Raw genomic sequence first — 18982 nt, 5'->3', positions numbered from 1 at the left:
GATAAATATGAACCTTGGAAGTGCGAGTCTGTGAGGCTGCTTTTTTAGTGTCTATAATATTTTTGCAGAAGACAAAAGGGTGAATTGGAGAAGCGTCTTAGCCAAATATTTGGTACTATATACAAGATTTTCATCCAGTGTGGTAACCAGTATGACATACAACTCAGACTTCTGGTAGCATGGCTTTCAAAACTGTTGGTGCTTCTATTGTATTTCTAAAATGCATTTCTGATATAATAGTTGGACTGTTATGCTTAATTTTTTGACTGTGGTAAGCCTTATTACTTGGACACTATGACAATTTATACTTAAAATGAACAAAGTATATTTTATGTCTTTAAGAGTCATCTCTGTGAAAGAACCATTTTTTTCTGATAATCTCAGTTTGAAGAAGGGCTTTGACTTCAGCTGTGTTGCACTCTGTAATTCCTTTAAGTGAAGATGGAACAAAAGTCCTTCTCTTCTAGTCAGACAGGACACCTTCAAAAGGTTAATTCTTCCTACTGAAATTTCCGGAGATAAATTGGAGCCTTTTTAAATTTATAAATCAAACATATATTTTGCAATGGGGCAAAACATTGACTATAATTTAGAAGACCATCACCAAGGTTGATCATCAGTGGGCTCAGATCTGGAATAAGCAGAGAGCTAAATGTGTGGTGGAAGCTGAGAAAACAAATCCTGTATCTCCAAATGCTCAGAACCCGACAGAATCAAGCATTAATGCTTGTCATTGCATAAAAGAGTGTATGCATAAACAGAGGCAACATTGAAATCCCCTGTTATGAGACTAACAGCCTTTCTAACCTTCTTGTGGCAATAGAGTGATTGACCCAATATGCAGTAAAGATAGAGAACTTCACACAAGAGAAGAAAAACAAGTCCTACTGTTCTTGAAATAAGTCTGTTGCAAACTGATGGACAAATATTTACATATCTTCTATTGGAATAGGAGTCATTGGGATATGAATTGATGGCAAAGTGCTCTCACATGCTTTTATGTAGTTTGGGTCACTATGCAGTTGGTCTTTTCTGGGTTTTACATCCAAGCAGGAAGCCTGAAAGAGGGGCTGGACTGTGTGGGACTGTGTGTGCTGAAGTTGGGGGCAAGTCACAGATAGCTCAGATTCACCAGGGCTTCTCTTCCCTCTCTGCCAAGGCTGTGTTTGGCTAGTGGTGAGGCTGATCCAGGAGGACACAGATGGGAGGTAACAGTGTCCCCTTATAACTCCCACTTGCAGTGGGTGTGGAAGGTAGCTGAGGACTTTAATGGTAAGGAGAACTTGATTCTTCCTGTGAATATTATTGCATATTGGAATAATCCTGTAGATCTCAGGTATTAGAGATTTTTGTGAGCTATCTAAAAGCAGCATATGGAAAAAGAAAAAAAAAGGAAATATTACGCTTCTTGAATGAAGCGAACAAAAAAATCCAACACAATTTTGTATGCAATGCAAGATTTTAGAACCTAAGAGGTTTTGATCTCTTACTAGGAGGTGTTTCCCCTGTTATTTTTTACAAGAAAATGACCCAGAAATTTTCAACATAATGCAACTAAACTAAGAAAGGAAGGGATGATGACTGTGAGGTAGAGGAAATTCCTGTAAAGGAAACAGGCTTAACAGAGTGCACAGCTAGAGCTAACCACAATTCTTATCATGTTGAGTAGGATGTGCAAGTAAGATCTTGACATAATTTTTTAAAAATTATATGTCTTAGCTTCAGATTTTAGCCCTCCTTACCCTGTCTGCTTGAAGGTGAGTTCATTTTATTGTCTTTGAATGTGCATTTTAAAGTAAATTGGCTTTAACTGCTTGGTCAAGCAAACAGTAGTGTCTTAGTAAGTAGCTTCAACAAATATCCTTTTCCATTTTGTAGACAAGGTAAAGCGTTCTTCATCTCCTGTGTAGCTATTACTAATCTTAGTCCTAGAATCAGATTATGCTTGCCCTTCCATTGATATAAGTTGAATACAAGACACAGAAATGGATAGCTTTGATGGTGAAGTGATTTTCATCAGAATCGGAATTGTATGATGGTAGGATTGTGGTATGCCACTCTTTACTAGACTTCAGAGATATCGTGAAACTTGGCACAGCTCTCAAGAAACTGATTTTGATTTTTTGCTTATATTTTATGTAAAAAGCTGAAGAAGAAGAGGCTGAAAGGAGACTTCATCACAGTGTACAACTGGTCTCTTCACTGTGGTGACCAGTGACAGGACCCAGGGGAATGGCCTGAAGTTGTATCAGGGGAAGTTTGGGCTGGATCTTAAAAAAAGGTTCTTCACCCAGAGGGTGGCTGGGCTCCCCAGGGAATGGGGGATGGGCTCCCCAGGGAAGTAGTCACAGCACCAAGCCTGACAGAGCTCAAAAAATGCTGGGAGTTGGACTTGATCCTTATAGGTTCCTTCCAACACAGTTTATTCTGTGATACTGTGAAGACTCTATGAAATAGAAATTTACTCTTTTTTTCTAACAGTCCTTTAGGAGTTGAATCATAGGCAATATAATACAATTCCTATTTCTCACTTGAATTTTTTTAGCACAAGAAATTATGCGAAGATCACATTAATTTCCTTTGTACATACAGTACTTTCCAATTAAGTGGCACTCTAAATCCCTAGACAAAGGATATGATAATATGGATGTGTACATGGCAGGAGAAGGTGGAGACACTTTTGATAGTAAGTTGCCTGGAACAGAGTCCTTTCTTTCTCTGGTAGATACTGATAAAGAGAAACGAGTCCTTGAGTAAACTGAGTCACTGAATCACCTGAGTCTACCTGAAGTACAAATGCACCTGAATGGTATTTGCTGTCTGCCTCTGCTGTGAATTTCCCTCTTCCTGTCAAGCACACTTGCAAGATGACAATTATTAATTTCACATCCTACCATACTTCTAAAACACTATAATAATGCAAAGATTACAAGATTCTCTAATAAAAATATTATCAGTTAGCAAAAAAACCCAAAAAACTCCAAACCAAAACCAAAACCGAAAAATCCTCAAAACGGCAGTGGTGTATTTTCCCATGCCTAGCTAAAGACAACAAAAAATTTGAAAAGATTGCTAACCAAGGTTGTAACATTTTTTAGTCAACCTGCCCTTTGGCACTTCTTTCCCATTTGTGGTGACCTTGCATAACAAAGAGATTACACACCACTGGCATTATTAAATGCTTTGTCACTTCATGTAGTTTCACTACATGTGGCCTGTATGTCCCCAGTTACACACAAATGGGAAGCTGGGAAGTAAACACTTCCACTGCTTATCCCGTGCCAGGTCAGGCACTCTTCAAATAGCTTCTGGTGGCTTAACAGAGTCACAGGTGGCTTAGTGAGTCACCAGGAAAGACCAGAACTGTCACAGGAGAGAGACTGGATCATTTGCCTGCGGTCAAGGGAGAGTAGAGTGCAGAGGACAGAGAAATAGATAATAAAATCACAGAATAAGCTGAGCTGGAAGGGACCCATCAGGATCATCGAGTCCAACTCCTGGCCCTACGCAAGACAACCCAAGAATCATACCATGTGCCTGAGAGTTTTGTCTGAACGCTTCTTGAACTCTGTTCCAGTGTTCAGCCATCCTCTGGGTAAAGAACAGTTTTCTGATATCCAACCTGAACTTCCCCTGACACAGCTTCATGTTGTCTCCTCATGTCACTGGTCCTGAGAATGGAGAGATCAGCGCTTGTTCCTCTGCTTTTGACAACAGCAACACCTGCTCACCTGCTCAAGGGACAACAACACTGAACCAGTTGAACCACATAAAAGGCCCTTGGGTCTTGATTGCTACTGGCGCCAGCATGCCTTTGCCATGTGGGCTGTTGGATGGCATAATTCAAAACACCATTCTTGGCTTTATGCAGAATTAACATGGCTAGAGATGCAGCCTCAGAATGCCTTGAGCAAGGTCTTCACAAGCGTCATAAACCCAGATTCAAGAGTCAGGATCCACTGATCCTTTTACAGCAGATAAAGAAGTTGGATAAACTTATGGAGGGCTTTTTCCCAGTGCTGGTAGCAAACTCACTTTATTGAGAAACACATAGAGACTTGGAGTTTCAGGATGATTAAAAAAAATATCTAGGGTGATGACAGTTAGCAGCCAGCCTGTAACAAAGAACCAGGATGGGGTCAGAACAAATGAGTTAATTTACTTCCTGGGGCCTCTGAGCATAAAAATTAGATCATTCCATTCACTTGCAGGGAATAGAGACACTCTGAAGAGAATGGTGACTAAAAGTTCTCCCCTCTACACAAAACAGCTACCTGGAAAAGTGCAGCGTGGGAGCTCTCATCAGCTCTCTCTCTAGCTCAGTGTGCACTGGAGGTTCTGTTCATGCTAACCAGTATGAGTAGTGTCTGATTTGCATGATGTGCCAACAGACAAGGGACTAGCCTTTGCCCAACCTCTCTGCTTTGCCCTTGGGCTGACTCAGTGCCTCTCTGACAGCACTGCAAATGCAGAGTCACTCTGTGGCCAAAGGAATGGAAAAAACCCCTTGAGGACTCTGTTGCACAATGCACAGCTGTGCAAATTGAACAGCAGCAAGTACTTTGCTCCTGAACCAGGCACTGCCCCTTTACTCCTGGAGCAGATGCTGCAGACATGTCAGTCATAGGTGTTGGGTACATCCTTACTAAATACCCAGCTTGAGCCATGGCTGTTGAATATGCACACTGGGTGTATTCAGTGTGGCTGAGAAGGCTATGGGATGAAGATCAGACTTAGTAGAAAACATAACAATATGGTTTGCGGTTTCTGTACTGTCATTATGGGGGTCTGGATGCATCTGAGTGCTTTGTGGACTTTCTCCAAGTCCCCTGGGTGTTCCTAGTCTCAGTTTACACAGGGCAGCCCACAGAGCTGGTCCTTTATGCTGGTGTGGGTGCTACACCTCTTAGCAGGGCTCTGCCACAGCTGTTCAAGCAGTGCAGCACAGCACTGTAGTGCAAAAGTGAGGCCTGATGCTGCACACCCTGGTACACCACAGTGGAGGAGAAGGGGTTTTAGGTTGCTCTGCAGGCCTAGTATACATCCTAAGTATGCCAATTTTGGCTGATACCAAAGCCCACTAGGAGCATGTGAAAGAGAGAACCAAAGACATGTGCCCGTACGGGACATGCTTTGAGGGCTTTACTTCTGCAGGGTTCTCCAGTCACATGGGCTCAATCCTGTTTGCAGCTGCAGCACATCTTCAGATTTGGTTTAATCCCAAAGGAATCCAGTCTGGGCCTGTTGACCTTCAAGCCACAACAGTGCTCCATGGATTTTTGGTGCCATTTATGCCTGTCTCATTCTGTCGCTGATAGGCATCATTAGCTGAAGGCTGATGATATTTGATATCCTACCTCTCATCTTAGAGAACATCTCCTATCAAAGGAGGAAGTATTTCCACTCCAGAGGTGGAGTTCTGCATTTTTGGAGGTATGACTTGGAAATCCATCTGTAAGCAATTCTATGCAAGGTGTATTTAGAGAGGCTGGTGCATATTCTTGAGTATTATCCATCCTGTATTTCTGTGAAATAGCGTGAGCAGGAAAAGTGCTGCAAACCCCATTTTTAAAAAACACAATATGCAGGAAATAGTGTTTGCAATGTTTTACAGAGGTACACAATGAAATATGCTATTATCTATTTTATTTGACTCTTATTTACAAAAAACCTCCCTGTTTTCCTCTTTTACAGAAAGCAAGATGATTCTTAAAGAAAATGTCTCTGAATATCAGCCAAAATTGATAAAGAAAATAATGCTCACTTTGTGCTGGATACTAACACTATTTGTCAGTGGGGTAGAAGTTACAGAGATTAACTTGCCAGGTAAGAATCTGCTCCAGTGATGTTTGGTGTTTGTGGTACTTTCTGAAAACTTAGAAAAGGAGATCTTCATTTTTTCTTGCCTTTATGAGTTTTTCCTGCATATGTCCATGCTTGTCAGACAAATAGTCTTTCTGCAAGCTTCTGAAGTATTGGTAATAGAAGCTACTCTAAATTTGACTCAAAAATCAGTTCCCCAAATAAAAGGATAAATGTAAAGGAGAATCTCTGAGGCCTAAAAGAAACAAATGAATTGCTTCTGTGACTTAGGTCTCCAGCATCTGGTCTAGTGAGGCAGGGACTGGGGAGAAGGAAGGCAAATGCAGAAAGAGATTGATTTATAGAAGCCTTCTACACACACAATATATCTGGAGGAGCTTGATCCAGTTTAGTGCGCAGAGAGAAAATGGAACTGTAAAGAGTTTCCCAGGTGGGCAGGTGAGGAACAGATTTCATTACCTCCCTTCTGTGGGGTGAAATCCTGCCACACTTTCAAAGGTCACAACAGCCTGACTGGCAGGATGGGCATTAGGATGGCTAACCACAGCTTTCAGAATTAAAAAAATTGTGTAATTTTAGAGATAGTTACTGAAACACAGGAGGATACATATTTATACATATCAGTGAGACAATAATGTTTGTCAATCTTACCTTAAATAGGGCATGTGGTGGGCAGGTTCTGCTTTCTCAGGCTTATGTCAGTCCCTTTATTCATTATTACGGTGAGATTGAGAAGAGCTGCATCTGCTTTTCTACACATTTGAGGTTTAACAGGTTAGCACGCATGCAAAAGTCTGTCTGCACATCACAAAAACTCTTCACATTAAGCTTCTGAAAAAAGTCCTAAGGAACCTTTGGAAACCTTTGAATAAATTTTCAAGAACATTGGCAAATTACATATTTAAGAAAACCTATTTTTATTAGTCCATGTTCTGATCACATAAAGAAATATTCAACACAAGAAAGGTAAGGTTCTATTTTTGTTCCTAATTTTTATTTTTAATTTTTTCACCACAACTCTGCATTTTTTCAGATGGTACTGATATCTTACTGTCCTGCTTTTCAGGATGTTCCCATGTTGAACCTCACATATGGTATCGTGCAATTAATGGTGAGGAGTTTGTTCTACAATGTGCTTTACCAGATAGAGATGCCACCAACATTTATAACAACTCACCTCTAAATCAACATAGGGTGAAATGGTTCTGGCATCAGAAAGATAAAGAGACACTGAAGGCTATCGAGGAAAGCTCAAATCTGACTTTCCAAGGGGATGCACTTTGGTTTAAACCGATAAGGGACAGTGCTTCTGGAGTGTACATCTGCAGGATATGGTAAGTAATGGAGCAAAAAAGTAATGGAGTAAAGGGGCAAAAGGTTTCTATTTCTGTAGGAGAATTATTGGTTTAGTTTGGTTTATGTATTAAATGTTTAACTTCTTTTTTTTTTTTTTTTTTTTTTTTTCACATCACTCAGGGGAAAAATCCCATGCCTCAAAATTGTTTTGGATGTTCAAACAAAGAAGGCAGCAAAATGTTCAGGTTATGACACAAATATTCTATATCTGCTTGCTGGCCGTGGGAATTCAATAACCTGTCCTGGGACAAAATGTTACAGCCACATAAAAAAGCCAGATGTGAAATGGTACAAGGTAAGAGTCAGTCTCGCTGAGTGGAGGTGGAGCTTCAGGTCCAGTTAATGTCCATGTGCCATAGTTCTTGAACTCTTCTTTGGCAGGCAATGCCAAAGAAATTCAACACAAAAGCAGAATCTTGGACTGATATATATCAAGTATTTAAGGAAGAATTTTGAATAAATTTGTCACACCCAAAACATTATGATATGAAACAGAAGCCAAGAAATGCTTCCTCTTCAGCTATGAAATTGAAGAAATTGAGAATGAAAATAGTTTTTTTATAAAACTGACACGATTGAAATGCAACATTTTAAGTTTTGTTTTGACATTTCAAATTTTGAAAATATCCAATATACGAAAGAAAACTGGCTATGTTAGACACAAAATTATTTTAAGAATAATGTTTAAAATTCTTTTTCCAAGAGTCCTGTTTTAAATGAAATACTATTCCACTGAACCACTACTGACTTAGTGTTTGTAAGGATGGTGATATAGCATCCAAACCTGTATAAATGAGCAAAGGAAAATTGCTAAAATTTGCAATTGTGCATTTTCCTGCCTGGTATTATTTACATATAACAAATATACATTATTCTATTCTATCAAGTAGAATTATGATCTAGTTATTCTGTGTTTGCTTTGAAATTTTAAATGAGGTTTATCTTTACCTACATCTTGATCTGAAACCCACTGAAGTTAAGCAGTGTCTTCACACTTTGTGTTATTGTATTATTGGATTTTTTCAGGAACTTGATTTAAGGAAAATTCTTGCTGGTTTTGGTAGAATATGAATATATTAAGCTGAAAAACAGGAGTGCTTTTCAAAAATAGACCATTTTCATGTTTCTGAAAGTAGTGACAGTGTCCTCAACCTCAGACCATCCAAACTCATGGTTTACTTCTCATAAAATAACATGAAAATGCTTTCAAAATGATTTCTTTACAAAACAAAAATTACCTAGTCCATCAAAAAAGTGAGTATTTTTGTTGCTCTTTAGTAATAGGTGTTTAATTTAGATCAGCTTCATGATTTCATATTTTGTATCAACAATAAATTTTAAATATTTTTTTAAAAATCAAGGTTATTCACATATTTTTTAGTATAACTGAAAAATGTCCTCAGACTCCTAATACCTCCCTTTTTGGGCTTCAGTGGAAACACTTTGGTTAGCCCTTCTGCCATGAAAATCCTGTCCAAATATATAAAAATATAATTTAGTAGCAGCAACAACAGCAAGAAAAAAACCAAACTTTAATTCTTACATATTATTTTCATTAGGATGGCCACCAGATAAAATACAGGAAAAGCAGACCAAGCCTAAAGCTTAAGCAGAATGAAATCTACTTGAATCCAACCTATGACAAAGATGCTGGAATTTATGTGTGTGATTATACTCTATCTGACAACATTACCAAGTGGACAGTGAGAACAGCAGTAACAGCAGAAGTCATTGGTGAGTAATTTAATAACCCAGAATAAAATACCTGAAGTAAAAGTATGTTTTCTTTATTATGTTTGTTTCTGTTTTTTGTTCAAGCTTTTGTTCTGAAAAACCAATAAACTGAATTAGCTACAGGATCATTCAAATCCTCTTCCAAGTATTCTGAGGACATCGTGGGTCACCAGCTACAACATCCAATAATAATAGCAGTAGGTCCTGTAGGAAAGTATAAATCTATTCCATATACTGAACTGTATGGATGCAGTACAGCTGTTTCTGTACGAAAACAGCACAGGACTATTCCTCAGCATCCTGGTGGAAGGTAGGCCACTCTGTGAAAGGGAGAACAAGATTTAGAGAGCAAAAGAAATGTGTCAAGTGAGGTAACCTGGTTCTGTGGTATAGTGAAGAAACATTCCTTTGAAACTTCATGGTCTCATGAGGATATTTTCTGAAATAGGTGATCCTTCTTTCTCCAGGTATTTTAAGAATTTGGTTCTAAGAGTTCAAGGGAAAAATGTATCCATCCCATCAGAACAGGAAACCCTGACCTGTGAGAGCTCTGTGTGGTTGCTTAAAATACCTCTTGCTCTTTCACTCTTCTTTTTGGCTTTATTCCCACAACATTCTCCAGGCAGGCTTGGACTAGCTCTGCTTTTATTCTGATCTGACAGTATTTGAGCTAACACATTGTTCTTCTCAGTTATTTTCCCTCACTTTTCTAGAGCAGTCAGAAAAACACTTAAAAGGCACAATATGCATCCTACCCTAGAACCTTGCATTCTGAGGGGAGACCCTCTGGCAGCGGAGGTCTTACATGTGATGGGAAGAGAAGGGACAAGCACTGATCCCTTCTCTGTGGTGACCAGTGACAGAACCCGAGGGAATGGCCTGACGTTTTGTCAGGGGAGGTTTAGGTTGGATATTAGAAAAAGGTTTTTCACCCAGAGGGTGGTTGGGCACTGGAACAGGGTCCCCAGGGCAGTGGTCACAGCACCAAGCCTGACAGAGTTCAAGGAGTGTCTGGGCAACACTGTCAGGCACAGGGTGTCACTCTTGGGGATGGTTCTGTGCAGGGCTGGATGCTGAACTCGATCCTGTGGGTCCCTTCCGACTCAGCTTGTTCTGTGATTCTGTGATATAGTTCTCTGCTGTGACCCGGTAAAAAAAACAGCAAACAACAGAACAAAAAGGTGCTATGTGGCACCATTTCCTGCAGTATGGGGCTTTCCTAGAATATCAGGGCTGTGGGTTTTATTGTACAACCCGTGGGTGTCATTATCTGTGCCCTTTGGCAGCCTGAGTTTAGAAAACAACATGGCTATTTTGGTACAAGTATCTATGCTTGTGAATGGGGTGTGCATGTGCTGTTTGTGCTTACTGGGCATGAAAAAAGGTTTGACAGGGAACTGGTATGAGGATTGCACCTTTAGAGGGTTTTGCAAGGTGGGTTCCTAATTTTTTTAATCCTAAATAATTTAAAGGGCAGACTAGTTGCTGAGCTCCTTATCTCATGTAAGAGAATAATGCCTCAGAGTAAATGAGATAGCAGGTCTTTGAGTAGCTACAAAAGTTTTGTTGTCCTCCTCTTGGACTTAGGTGTCCAAATTCCACCTAAAACTTGAAAAATTAAATTTTAAACCATTTTCTTTTGTCTTCTGCACTGACAATAACATTATACTTAATGATATTCTTGTTAATTGCAGCAAAAAACACTATTCATCCACCAAACCTTTTGTATCCTAATGGTGTTGTGATCCTTGAAGTAGAAGTTGGTAAGTTTCAATTCCTCCCCTAGAAGCAAATGAAAATATTTAGAGGAGGTATTGATAAATAATGACAGATCTTGATAAAGCAAACCAGCTTTGCTTTCTAGGTTATTTAAGAGAATAATATTCTGCAGGCATGGTTTTTCTGTGTTCTTTTGTTCCAGGCAAGCCACTTGAATTGGAATGTCGTGTACAGTTTGGGTTTGAAACAGTTTCTCCAATGAGGGTAACATGGAAACGAAACAACGAAGAGATTGTAAATGAGAAATTGAATCAGGAAACAATGTGAGAACATCCTCCCCCCCCCCCCCCCCTCCCGCAGCAGTCTGGTTACTACCACCACAAGCAGTTGTAAAAGCCCTTCTATAACAGCTTTACTGAACACGTTTTATTGAACAAAACTTTAGAAGGCTCCTTTCCTTCACCTAGTAATGCCACAAGCAAGTGACAGGCATGTGACTTTCACACACAGAAGCACATATTGATGGCCATAAAATCAAGAACTCAAGCTCTGCATTATCTTAGCTCTTCTAAAAACTTTAGCTCACAGACAGTTTCAACATGAAGGGCTCCTGGTTGCCTGTCCCTGCATCCGTTGTTTTCAAGTGTTCTTGTTTTCAAGTGTTCTTGAAAGCAGTCTCTGTTGTGCCTTGCTAGCAATTCACACAACCTGCCTTTGGAAGCGGTGTCTGAGTGGGGAATGAACCAGATCAGCAAAACAGTTCTGCGGACATTGAAAGGAGTTTGTGTGTCTCAGACATTGCGGTGTTACAGACTAGGTCTGAGGGCTTGCAGCCCCGAATTTCAGGACACTGAATTTTGGGACTCCTCCCTGGTGAGAATTAACCAGATCCTGCAGAGAAGACTCATGTGGGGGAAAGGTTTCCTGTGACCTGGGGACAGCCCCTGTAGTAACTATGCTTCCCTTTCCTTCCTGTTTTCATTCACTTACGCAGTGTTCAACTTGGGCAAGCAACAGAGTAGAGGCAACACAGGCAAGCCTGTCTTTCACCACACAATTTTATGGGTAAACTTTCTGTACACTGGGGGAAGCAAAATCCCTGCTGTCACTGCTAAAATTGAATTCATAATAGGAGTCATATGGGCAAAAAAAAGAATTATGATATCACACACACACTCATGAGATAGACTGGAAATTTTCCTAACTTTAGAATGTTTAGATTTGGAATATTCTTGTTAACAAGTTTTTAGCTGTTTTCATGGGTAAAGTTTCTGCTTATTTTTTAAAATACAAACATCCCCAACAGACTTTGGTTGAATCCTTGCCTATGCTCACTCCTACATATCTTGATGTAGCAGGGGTGGAGCCAGGGGACACTGTCATTTTGCAGTGGTATGATGTGAGATGACTTTTGGGATGACCCAGAGATGCTTATACTTGTGGCTTTCAAAGGGGAATGCTGAAACTCAGAAACCCTGGGTATTCTGGAATGATTGCAGATACAGATCTGTTTCCCATATCCTTCACTCAACCCTGAAGGGATTCCTCAGTTACCTCTTCATTTCCTATACTTCTGTCCCTTATTTCTGTCTTATTCTGTTTGCCTATCATGTCCTTGAGCTTTTTGCTCCTGTGCAAGAGACTGAGCTGCTCAATCTTTTGCCCAGCTAGTTCTCTCTTGGGGTTCCTTTTTGAACCTTTTTGAATTTATCTGCATTTCTGACAGGTGAATATTGTACATCTTAAAAAACCACAAGTAGTCTTATACAAGTAAAGGGGACTGTATGTTGAAAACTAGGGAAGTGGTAAATATTTTGCTGAGTAGATGAATTAAGGATAATAAGACCTTTCAGTCTTCAGGCTTATCAAAGTATTTTCTTACAGTGTTAGTATTTTCTTACCATGTATAGACCAAGTGAAGGTTCCAAACCAGAATATTGCATTACTATTAAAAGTTCAAGATGAATGTTAAGAATTTGCAAGCTCCTCTGTTTTTGAGTGTAAGACATTGGGAAATTGTGTGAATGAACAGCAAAGGTATCATGCAAATACACTTTTTTTTTTTCTCTCTAGTGTCTATCCAAAAGGTTTGAAGGGGCACACACTTCTTCATGTTGCAACTTTGAAGGAAGTTACTGAAAAGGACCTCAGAAGCAGCTTCACATGCTTTGCTGAGAATTCAGTGGGGAATGCCACTGCTGTGATCCAGCTGAAAAGAAAGAAGAGAGGTAAAGCTATCAACTGGTGACTATTTACCCCTGAAGACACATTTTGATTTACTCCATTGCTACTAATTAACTCCCCGTTGACACTGGCTTTCAGCCAGCAGCAGAAGTTTCTTGAACCTGAGTGGGAAAAGTCTGATTTGTCAGATGTCTTGAAAGCCAAGTATTCTGAGGATTACTCAGAAGAACAGGGGATTTACTGCAGGCAGGTGAGCCAAGTGGAAGTTAGAGAGTAACTGGAAGGAAGAAGAGGAGAGTGTAACCTCTGAGCATTAATAGGCAATCTACTAAATTGAAGCAGAGAGGCTGTTGAAAGCAACAGAATTCCCAGATTTTCATAGGATATTTCTGTTTATTTTCCAGTCATTAGCAGGCATGTTATTGAGAAGTTACCATAACGGATATGATTGTGGCAGCTTTTCAAGTACCAAACCTGAATCAGTGTGGAAATTAAAGTGTTAAACCATAGTTCACAGTGGAGGTTCATCACTGGAGTGCAACAGGAAGCTGCCAGAAGGCAGCTGTGTCTGTTCTGATGTAGCTTTTCCATCTCAGGTGATGGCTATTTTCAGCATTGCTGAGTGTACCAGAGACTATTTTCTCTGTCATAGTTTGGCTTTTCATATCATCAAAGAGGTGCCATGCAAAAAAGGTCACTGATGGTAGACTGAAATTCTGTGTTAAGGTTTGTGGCTACATGAAATCTTAGCTTCCCTAAATTTTGCCAGAGGGATAAGGAAAAAGATTTTGTAAGATGGCTTGTCCCCATTTCTGGACTGATTTTTAATCTAAGTGTCAATATTATTTTGGAAACTCAAGTTATGATAGACTCTTTTCTTTCTGCAGTGTTGTTCTTATATGTACTATGCAGTGCCATTTCTACTATATTTGCATTTGTTTTGTGCACTGCCTTTATTTACCAGCACTGGATTGAAATAGTGCTGACGTATCGAAGTTGTCTGGTCCACAACAAAAGCACAGAAGGTAAGAAACCTTGTCTTATATGAACTTGCTCCAGTTTTTCTTCTGCCTTTTGCCATGTGGGATAATCTGATATGAATTACTCATTTAATTAAGTTCTTTTAATGACCCTGTTCTCTTTGAGCCAATAAAATTCTACTAAACCTTGCAAGATGCTCAGTGAATGCAGATGGAAAAAAAGTCATATAGCATGAAAGAAATATCTAACACCAACAGAAATGTCAGTTAGACTTTTACCCTAATTTACCCATAGAAGATTAGAGCAGGAAGCTGAATTTTGGCAGTCCATTTGCAGGGAATAACTTAGCATCTCCAACATTTCAAAGTCATTCTCTGAAAATGTTCAACAAAACCTTTGGACAAGAATGAAATGACCTCCAGGGTCTATTGTATCTTTCACTTGAAGACAAAAGGTTTCTCAGAAGAATAAACAAAAGAGAGAAATAAGATGATCAAGGGCACCAGTTGGCAAATGAATGTCTGGGAAATATTCATATTTCCTTTCTAAAATCTTTGGAAACTACTTGACATTTGGACCTGAGTGATTAGCTTTTGATTTTTCAAGTCTCTGTAGTAGCATTGCCCCACCACCTCAGCTAAAACAGGCCCCTGAATTAGTAGACAGAGTAAAAATGTATCAGGAATCACTCTAACTACTTCAAAGAACTTAAGGTATGATTGTCTTAAATGCGTTGAAAGAATTCTGATAGTTTGTGCCTGAGAAAATTTTTCTAAAAATTCTTGCGTCTTGATGCAGTTTGAGATAGGGGTGTCTGAGTTGTTTTTGTGTTTGTAAATGTATCTTATGTGTGAGTGTGAAACAACTGTATCTAGATACCTCTAAGTACATGCACAATTGGAAAATTAACTGCCCTTCTGGAAAACTTTTTACAAGCACTAAAGCATTTGGCAAAAGCAGTTTGGGAAATCACTCAAAATTTCCCTTCTGTCTGGTAACAAAGTGATTTAAGGAGCTGTGGAAAGTCCCGTTAGAGCACACCCTGCAAGTCAGCAGGACACACACAGACCTGCCAAGGCTGTGCACTGAAGTTGAAGACACCGTCGGGGTTCCACCCCTGTCCCCGCCTGTCCCCTGCTTCTCAGGTACCTCATGCACACAGCTCCACTTGCAGCATGGGGGTACAGGGGGTGTGCAGACCAACCGTGCATACTCAGAGAGTTTTCTGCCCAAGGGAAACGTGTTCTCACCTGCAGGACTATGTCCTCACTTCATGGATGCATACCAAGTCACCTGAGGTCTGAAAGGACTAGCTCATAAAGCAGCAAAGCAGCAGTTATGACTCGATTCTGCTGTTTCCTCCTTTCTATAATTTCTTCTCTCGTGTCCTTCTCAGCACAGAATCAGACAATTGAAGAATCCTACAAGACTGGAAGGTACCCTGGGCACCTGCTCAAAGCAGAGCCAACCTAGGTTGTGCAGGACCTTGTGGAGAGAGAAACCACAATGCCTCTGGGGTTAATTGGCCTCCTTAGCCAGTTCAGATATATCTCTTAAAACTCCTGCCTTCTTCCACATGTAGAAATGCAGGAGATTTGATACTAACATTTATAGATTTATAGAACATGTATGTCATCACTTTGCTTAAGTCAGGTATTCTTAATTTCTTACACTTTCAGCATCTAAATGCAGTACCAAAAGTTCCTCAGCTTGTAATTTTCCTGTACAATTATGTGGAAAAAAATGGCCTAATGGTGCTTATTTTGTATTTATTTTTAACTTGCTATTGTAATAGTAATATTATAAAGGCATGTGTTAGTGGTTGTGGTCTAATAAGATTGCAGTGACCTCTGTGGGTGAAATGAGGAATACCTGGCTTGTAGCACAATTTATTGGGTTTAAAATCTGTTTCCAAGGGAGCTTCAATTTAGGGTATAAATTAATTGAAGTTCAGCTAAACCAATCAAGTGAACCTCTGGCCCACCTTTAATTCCCACATTAGTCTTGTGTGCCGACTGCTGGTGATTCACTCTTGTGGGCCCAAATTGGCTCAGCTTGGCAGAAAGATAACTCAGTAAAAGACAGTGTGTAGCCAGCAAAGTGAATCATCTTCCCCTATTATCACAAGAGCTTATCACAAGAATTATCACCAGGAGAAGGATGTGATTGAAAGTGTGTCCAGGAGCAGAGAGGAGGAGCAGAGGTGCAACATTTGTTGTCTGATCTTGGCCTCTAGATCTAATCTGCACACCTCTGTTTTCTTTTGATAACACACGTTCTGCTATGTGCTGCTTCTGAATTTAAGTGTTCAGCCCCAGATCATCCATGTTAGTTTGCTGAATTTGCTTTACATACAGACTCTTCTAGACCCTATAGGAACTTGGTGTCTCTAGCCTGTGTCTGTGGTCCTATATGTGGTCCTGTGATCCTATATGTGGTCTCACATCTAGGGATAGAAATCAGGAGGTTAACACCACGGCGTGTGGGTCATGACACTCAGCACTTAGGTCTCTGTGCTGGATGTGGGTGTCTCAGTTCCCAAGCAGTGAAGGTGAAGGTGCAGTCACTATGGTGGAATCCAGAGAGCCTCTCAGCTCACCCTGCAGCAGCACCCTGCTCTACACAGAGGAATTTATTTTTGATTCCTATTAATTATATTGTCACATGATACAATTCAGCTAATTGCACATAGGTGTCTGATGGTATTTGGGCTGCCTGACCATGTCCTGCCATTCCAAAATGCTTGAGTCTCCAATACTTCTGTCAAATCTGGCAGTCTTAGGATAACTTAAATGACCTCAAGTAACTGGGAAACTGGACTGGGTCCGCTGTGCCTTTTGCTTTCACCAGAAATTATTTCATTTTACGTTCCTTCTCCCCCAAGTGTAGTTCAAAGTTTATTCAGCAGAAATAATTTGCTTTTGCCTCGTAGTTAAGAATGCACCTAACTCAGGTGATTGGTATCAGGGTGATCAAAGCTAAGAAAAATTCTTTACCTATGTTTCATCTGTACTGTACAAACGTTCTTTTAAGAAAACTTAAAGTTCAATAACTGGTCAGTACTTTGTGTCTGAGCTGATATTTTGATCAGGCTTAACCTTTGCTCTTTAACAGAGAGACATAAGTCTCTATGTTGACAGACATAACAGTGTATGAAAACAGCATATCTTTTGCAAGCAACTAATATTCAAGAACGTTGTTCCTTTAAGCTTTATTATATTTAAAATAAGATTGGCCATTGACAAGTTTTCTTTAATCAGCATTTGGGCAAATGAGAGAAAAGATTGGGAATCATTCCCTACCACATGACTTTTGCCTGGAAAGGACCAAATCTTTAAACTACCTTGCACTAAACATCTCTAGTTCACTTTTTTGCTTTGGTAGCATATGCCTACAAAATTTGCAAGACAGTGAGACAGCAAGATCATGTTTGGTGACTGGATAGCTGTAATCCATGAACACATCATAATTTTAGGTTTGTGTTGTGCCTATTTAAACAGACATAAATGGAAACAGGGCATTAAGAAAGAAGCTGCATGTTTCAGCCAGACTTCTTAAAGTATATAGTAATTAATTTATTATTTATTTATTCGTATATTTTAGATGGCAAGGAATTTGATGCGTTCATATCCTATGCAAAACTAAACCCTTCTGAAAGTGACTCTACTTTAATTAGTGAGGAAAAATTTGCCCTGGAGCTTCTTCCAGATATGCTAGAAAATAAATATGGATACAAGTTATGTATTCTTGAAAGAGATATTCTTCCGGGAGGAGGTAAGTTCCCTGGGCATGGTAGAAAATCTTCAGTTTTTATAAAATTTTGATTCACTTAAAAAAAAACCCCAAAAAAACCCTTTATGCACCAGAGCAACAAATTGTATAATTAGGTAGTAGAATTTTTGTTCAAATCTCACAATGTTTTGATCTTTGTGTTTGGTCCCTGCTCCTGACACACACATGCTATGGAGTGAGGTCACTGTGAGCTACTAGGCTGAGACAAATCTTCTTGTGCAAGAATTTCTTTGCAAGCAGACTCCTTTCCCTGGAAAGAAGACTTCAAATATTTGAGTAGTTACTTTCTGAGTGACTTTAGCCAGTGCTACCTCAGTAACTAGAAAGCCCTGTGGGAGAGATGAAGACAGGTCCAAGTGTCCCTTGAGACCCCAGCTGTGCCCTTCATGTCCTGAGCAGAAAGTTGTGTTCTTCAGCTGTATAAGAACAGCCATGGTACCCTCTGATAGCAAACTCATTTCTAAGTGTTATATGATTACTCTGCATTCCTATTCTTGACTTTCCTTATTTCTGGATTTTAGCTGTTGATAAAGGAACTGATAAGATAGAAACTCCTTTGCAGAATGCAGTAACTCTCACCATTTCCTCTCCAGCATACACAGATGAAGTTGTAACAGCTATTAAACACAGCAGACGGGTAATAATAATTTTGAGCCCAGCCTATGTCAGTGGACCAAGCATCTTTGAACTACAGGCAGCGGTGAACTGTGCATTGGAAGATAAAGGGATCAAACTGGTATTAATAAAGTTCCAGGATTTCCAGGAGCCAGAGACTTTGCCTCCAGTAGTGAAGAAAGCACTTCGGATTTTACCAATCGTTACCTGGAAGTCTTCCATTTCTGCTGCTCCACACAAGAAGTTCTGGAAATACATGCGTTACCACATGCCAATGAAAACTACTAAGAGGCTGCAAAGTTTCAGCCTCAAGGACTTGTCCCAAAGGTTATTCAGACTGGTATAGATAGGAGAAATTTCACAGGGGGATGACATCAGGCTCAGGAATGGTAACATGATTGTCAAATACCTCTTTGGTGTTGTCTGACAGCTGTCAACTGTCACTACAGCCAGCAACAGATCGCTCTGAAACAGTCAGAAGGACTGAAGTGTGACAGTGCACAGCAAAACTGTGCCCCTGCACACAACTGTAAATGTAAGCCATCTTTCATAAATTAATATTTTATTACCATTTTAATTATACAATTTTTTACTATTTATTATACCATTTTGCTCTGATTTTGAGACGTACAATGTTCTTTGCACTGCATTCCTTTCTGGAATACTTTAACGCTTATTTTGTAGAAAAAGATTTTAAAAAGGGAACTCCAGAGGGGGCTTGCAGTTTAATTTCCTGATGCAGTCCAGTGGAACATACCCATATTCCTCAAGTGAGTTA

The 18982-nt window shown here is 39.7% G+C and overlaps 1 protein-coding gene across 1 annotated transcript; it reads left to right on the top strand.

Annotated features, from left to right (window-relative positions):
- Positions 1 to 5690: 5690 nt before the first annotated feature.
- Positions 5691 to 18550, top strand: LOC121343129 (interleukin 18 receptor accessory protein). Its single transcript, XM_041418030.1, has 10 exons — positions 5691 to 5826; positions 6890 to 7157; positions 7300 to 7474; positions 8739 to 8913; positions 10608 to 10676; positions 10835 to 10955; positions 12706 to 12860; positions 13704 to 13841; positions 17401 to 17571; positions 18183 to 18550. The coding sequence occupies exons 1-10, from the start codon at positions 5703 to 5705 to the stop codon at positions 18548 to 18550; spliced, it is 1764 nt and encodes a 587-aa protein (XP_041273964.1). The 5' UTR covers positions 5691 to 5702.
- Positions 18551 to 18982: the final 432 nt, after the last annotated feature.

Source organism: Onychostruthus taczanowskii, unplaced genomic scaffold (assembly GCF_017590055.1).
Source record: "Onychostruthus taczanowskii isolate IOZ18803 unplaced genomic scaffold, ASM1759005v1 scaffold58, whole genome shotgun sequence".
Classification (NCBI taxonomy): domain Eukaryota; kingdom Metazoa; phylum Chordata; class Aves; order Passeriformes; family Passeridae; genus Onychostruthus; species Onychostruthus taczanowskii.
Note: the sequence above shows the minus strand (reverse complement) of the source record. Positions and strands in the feature narration are given on the sequence as shown.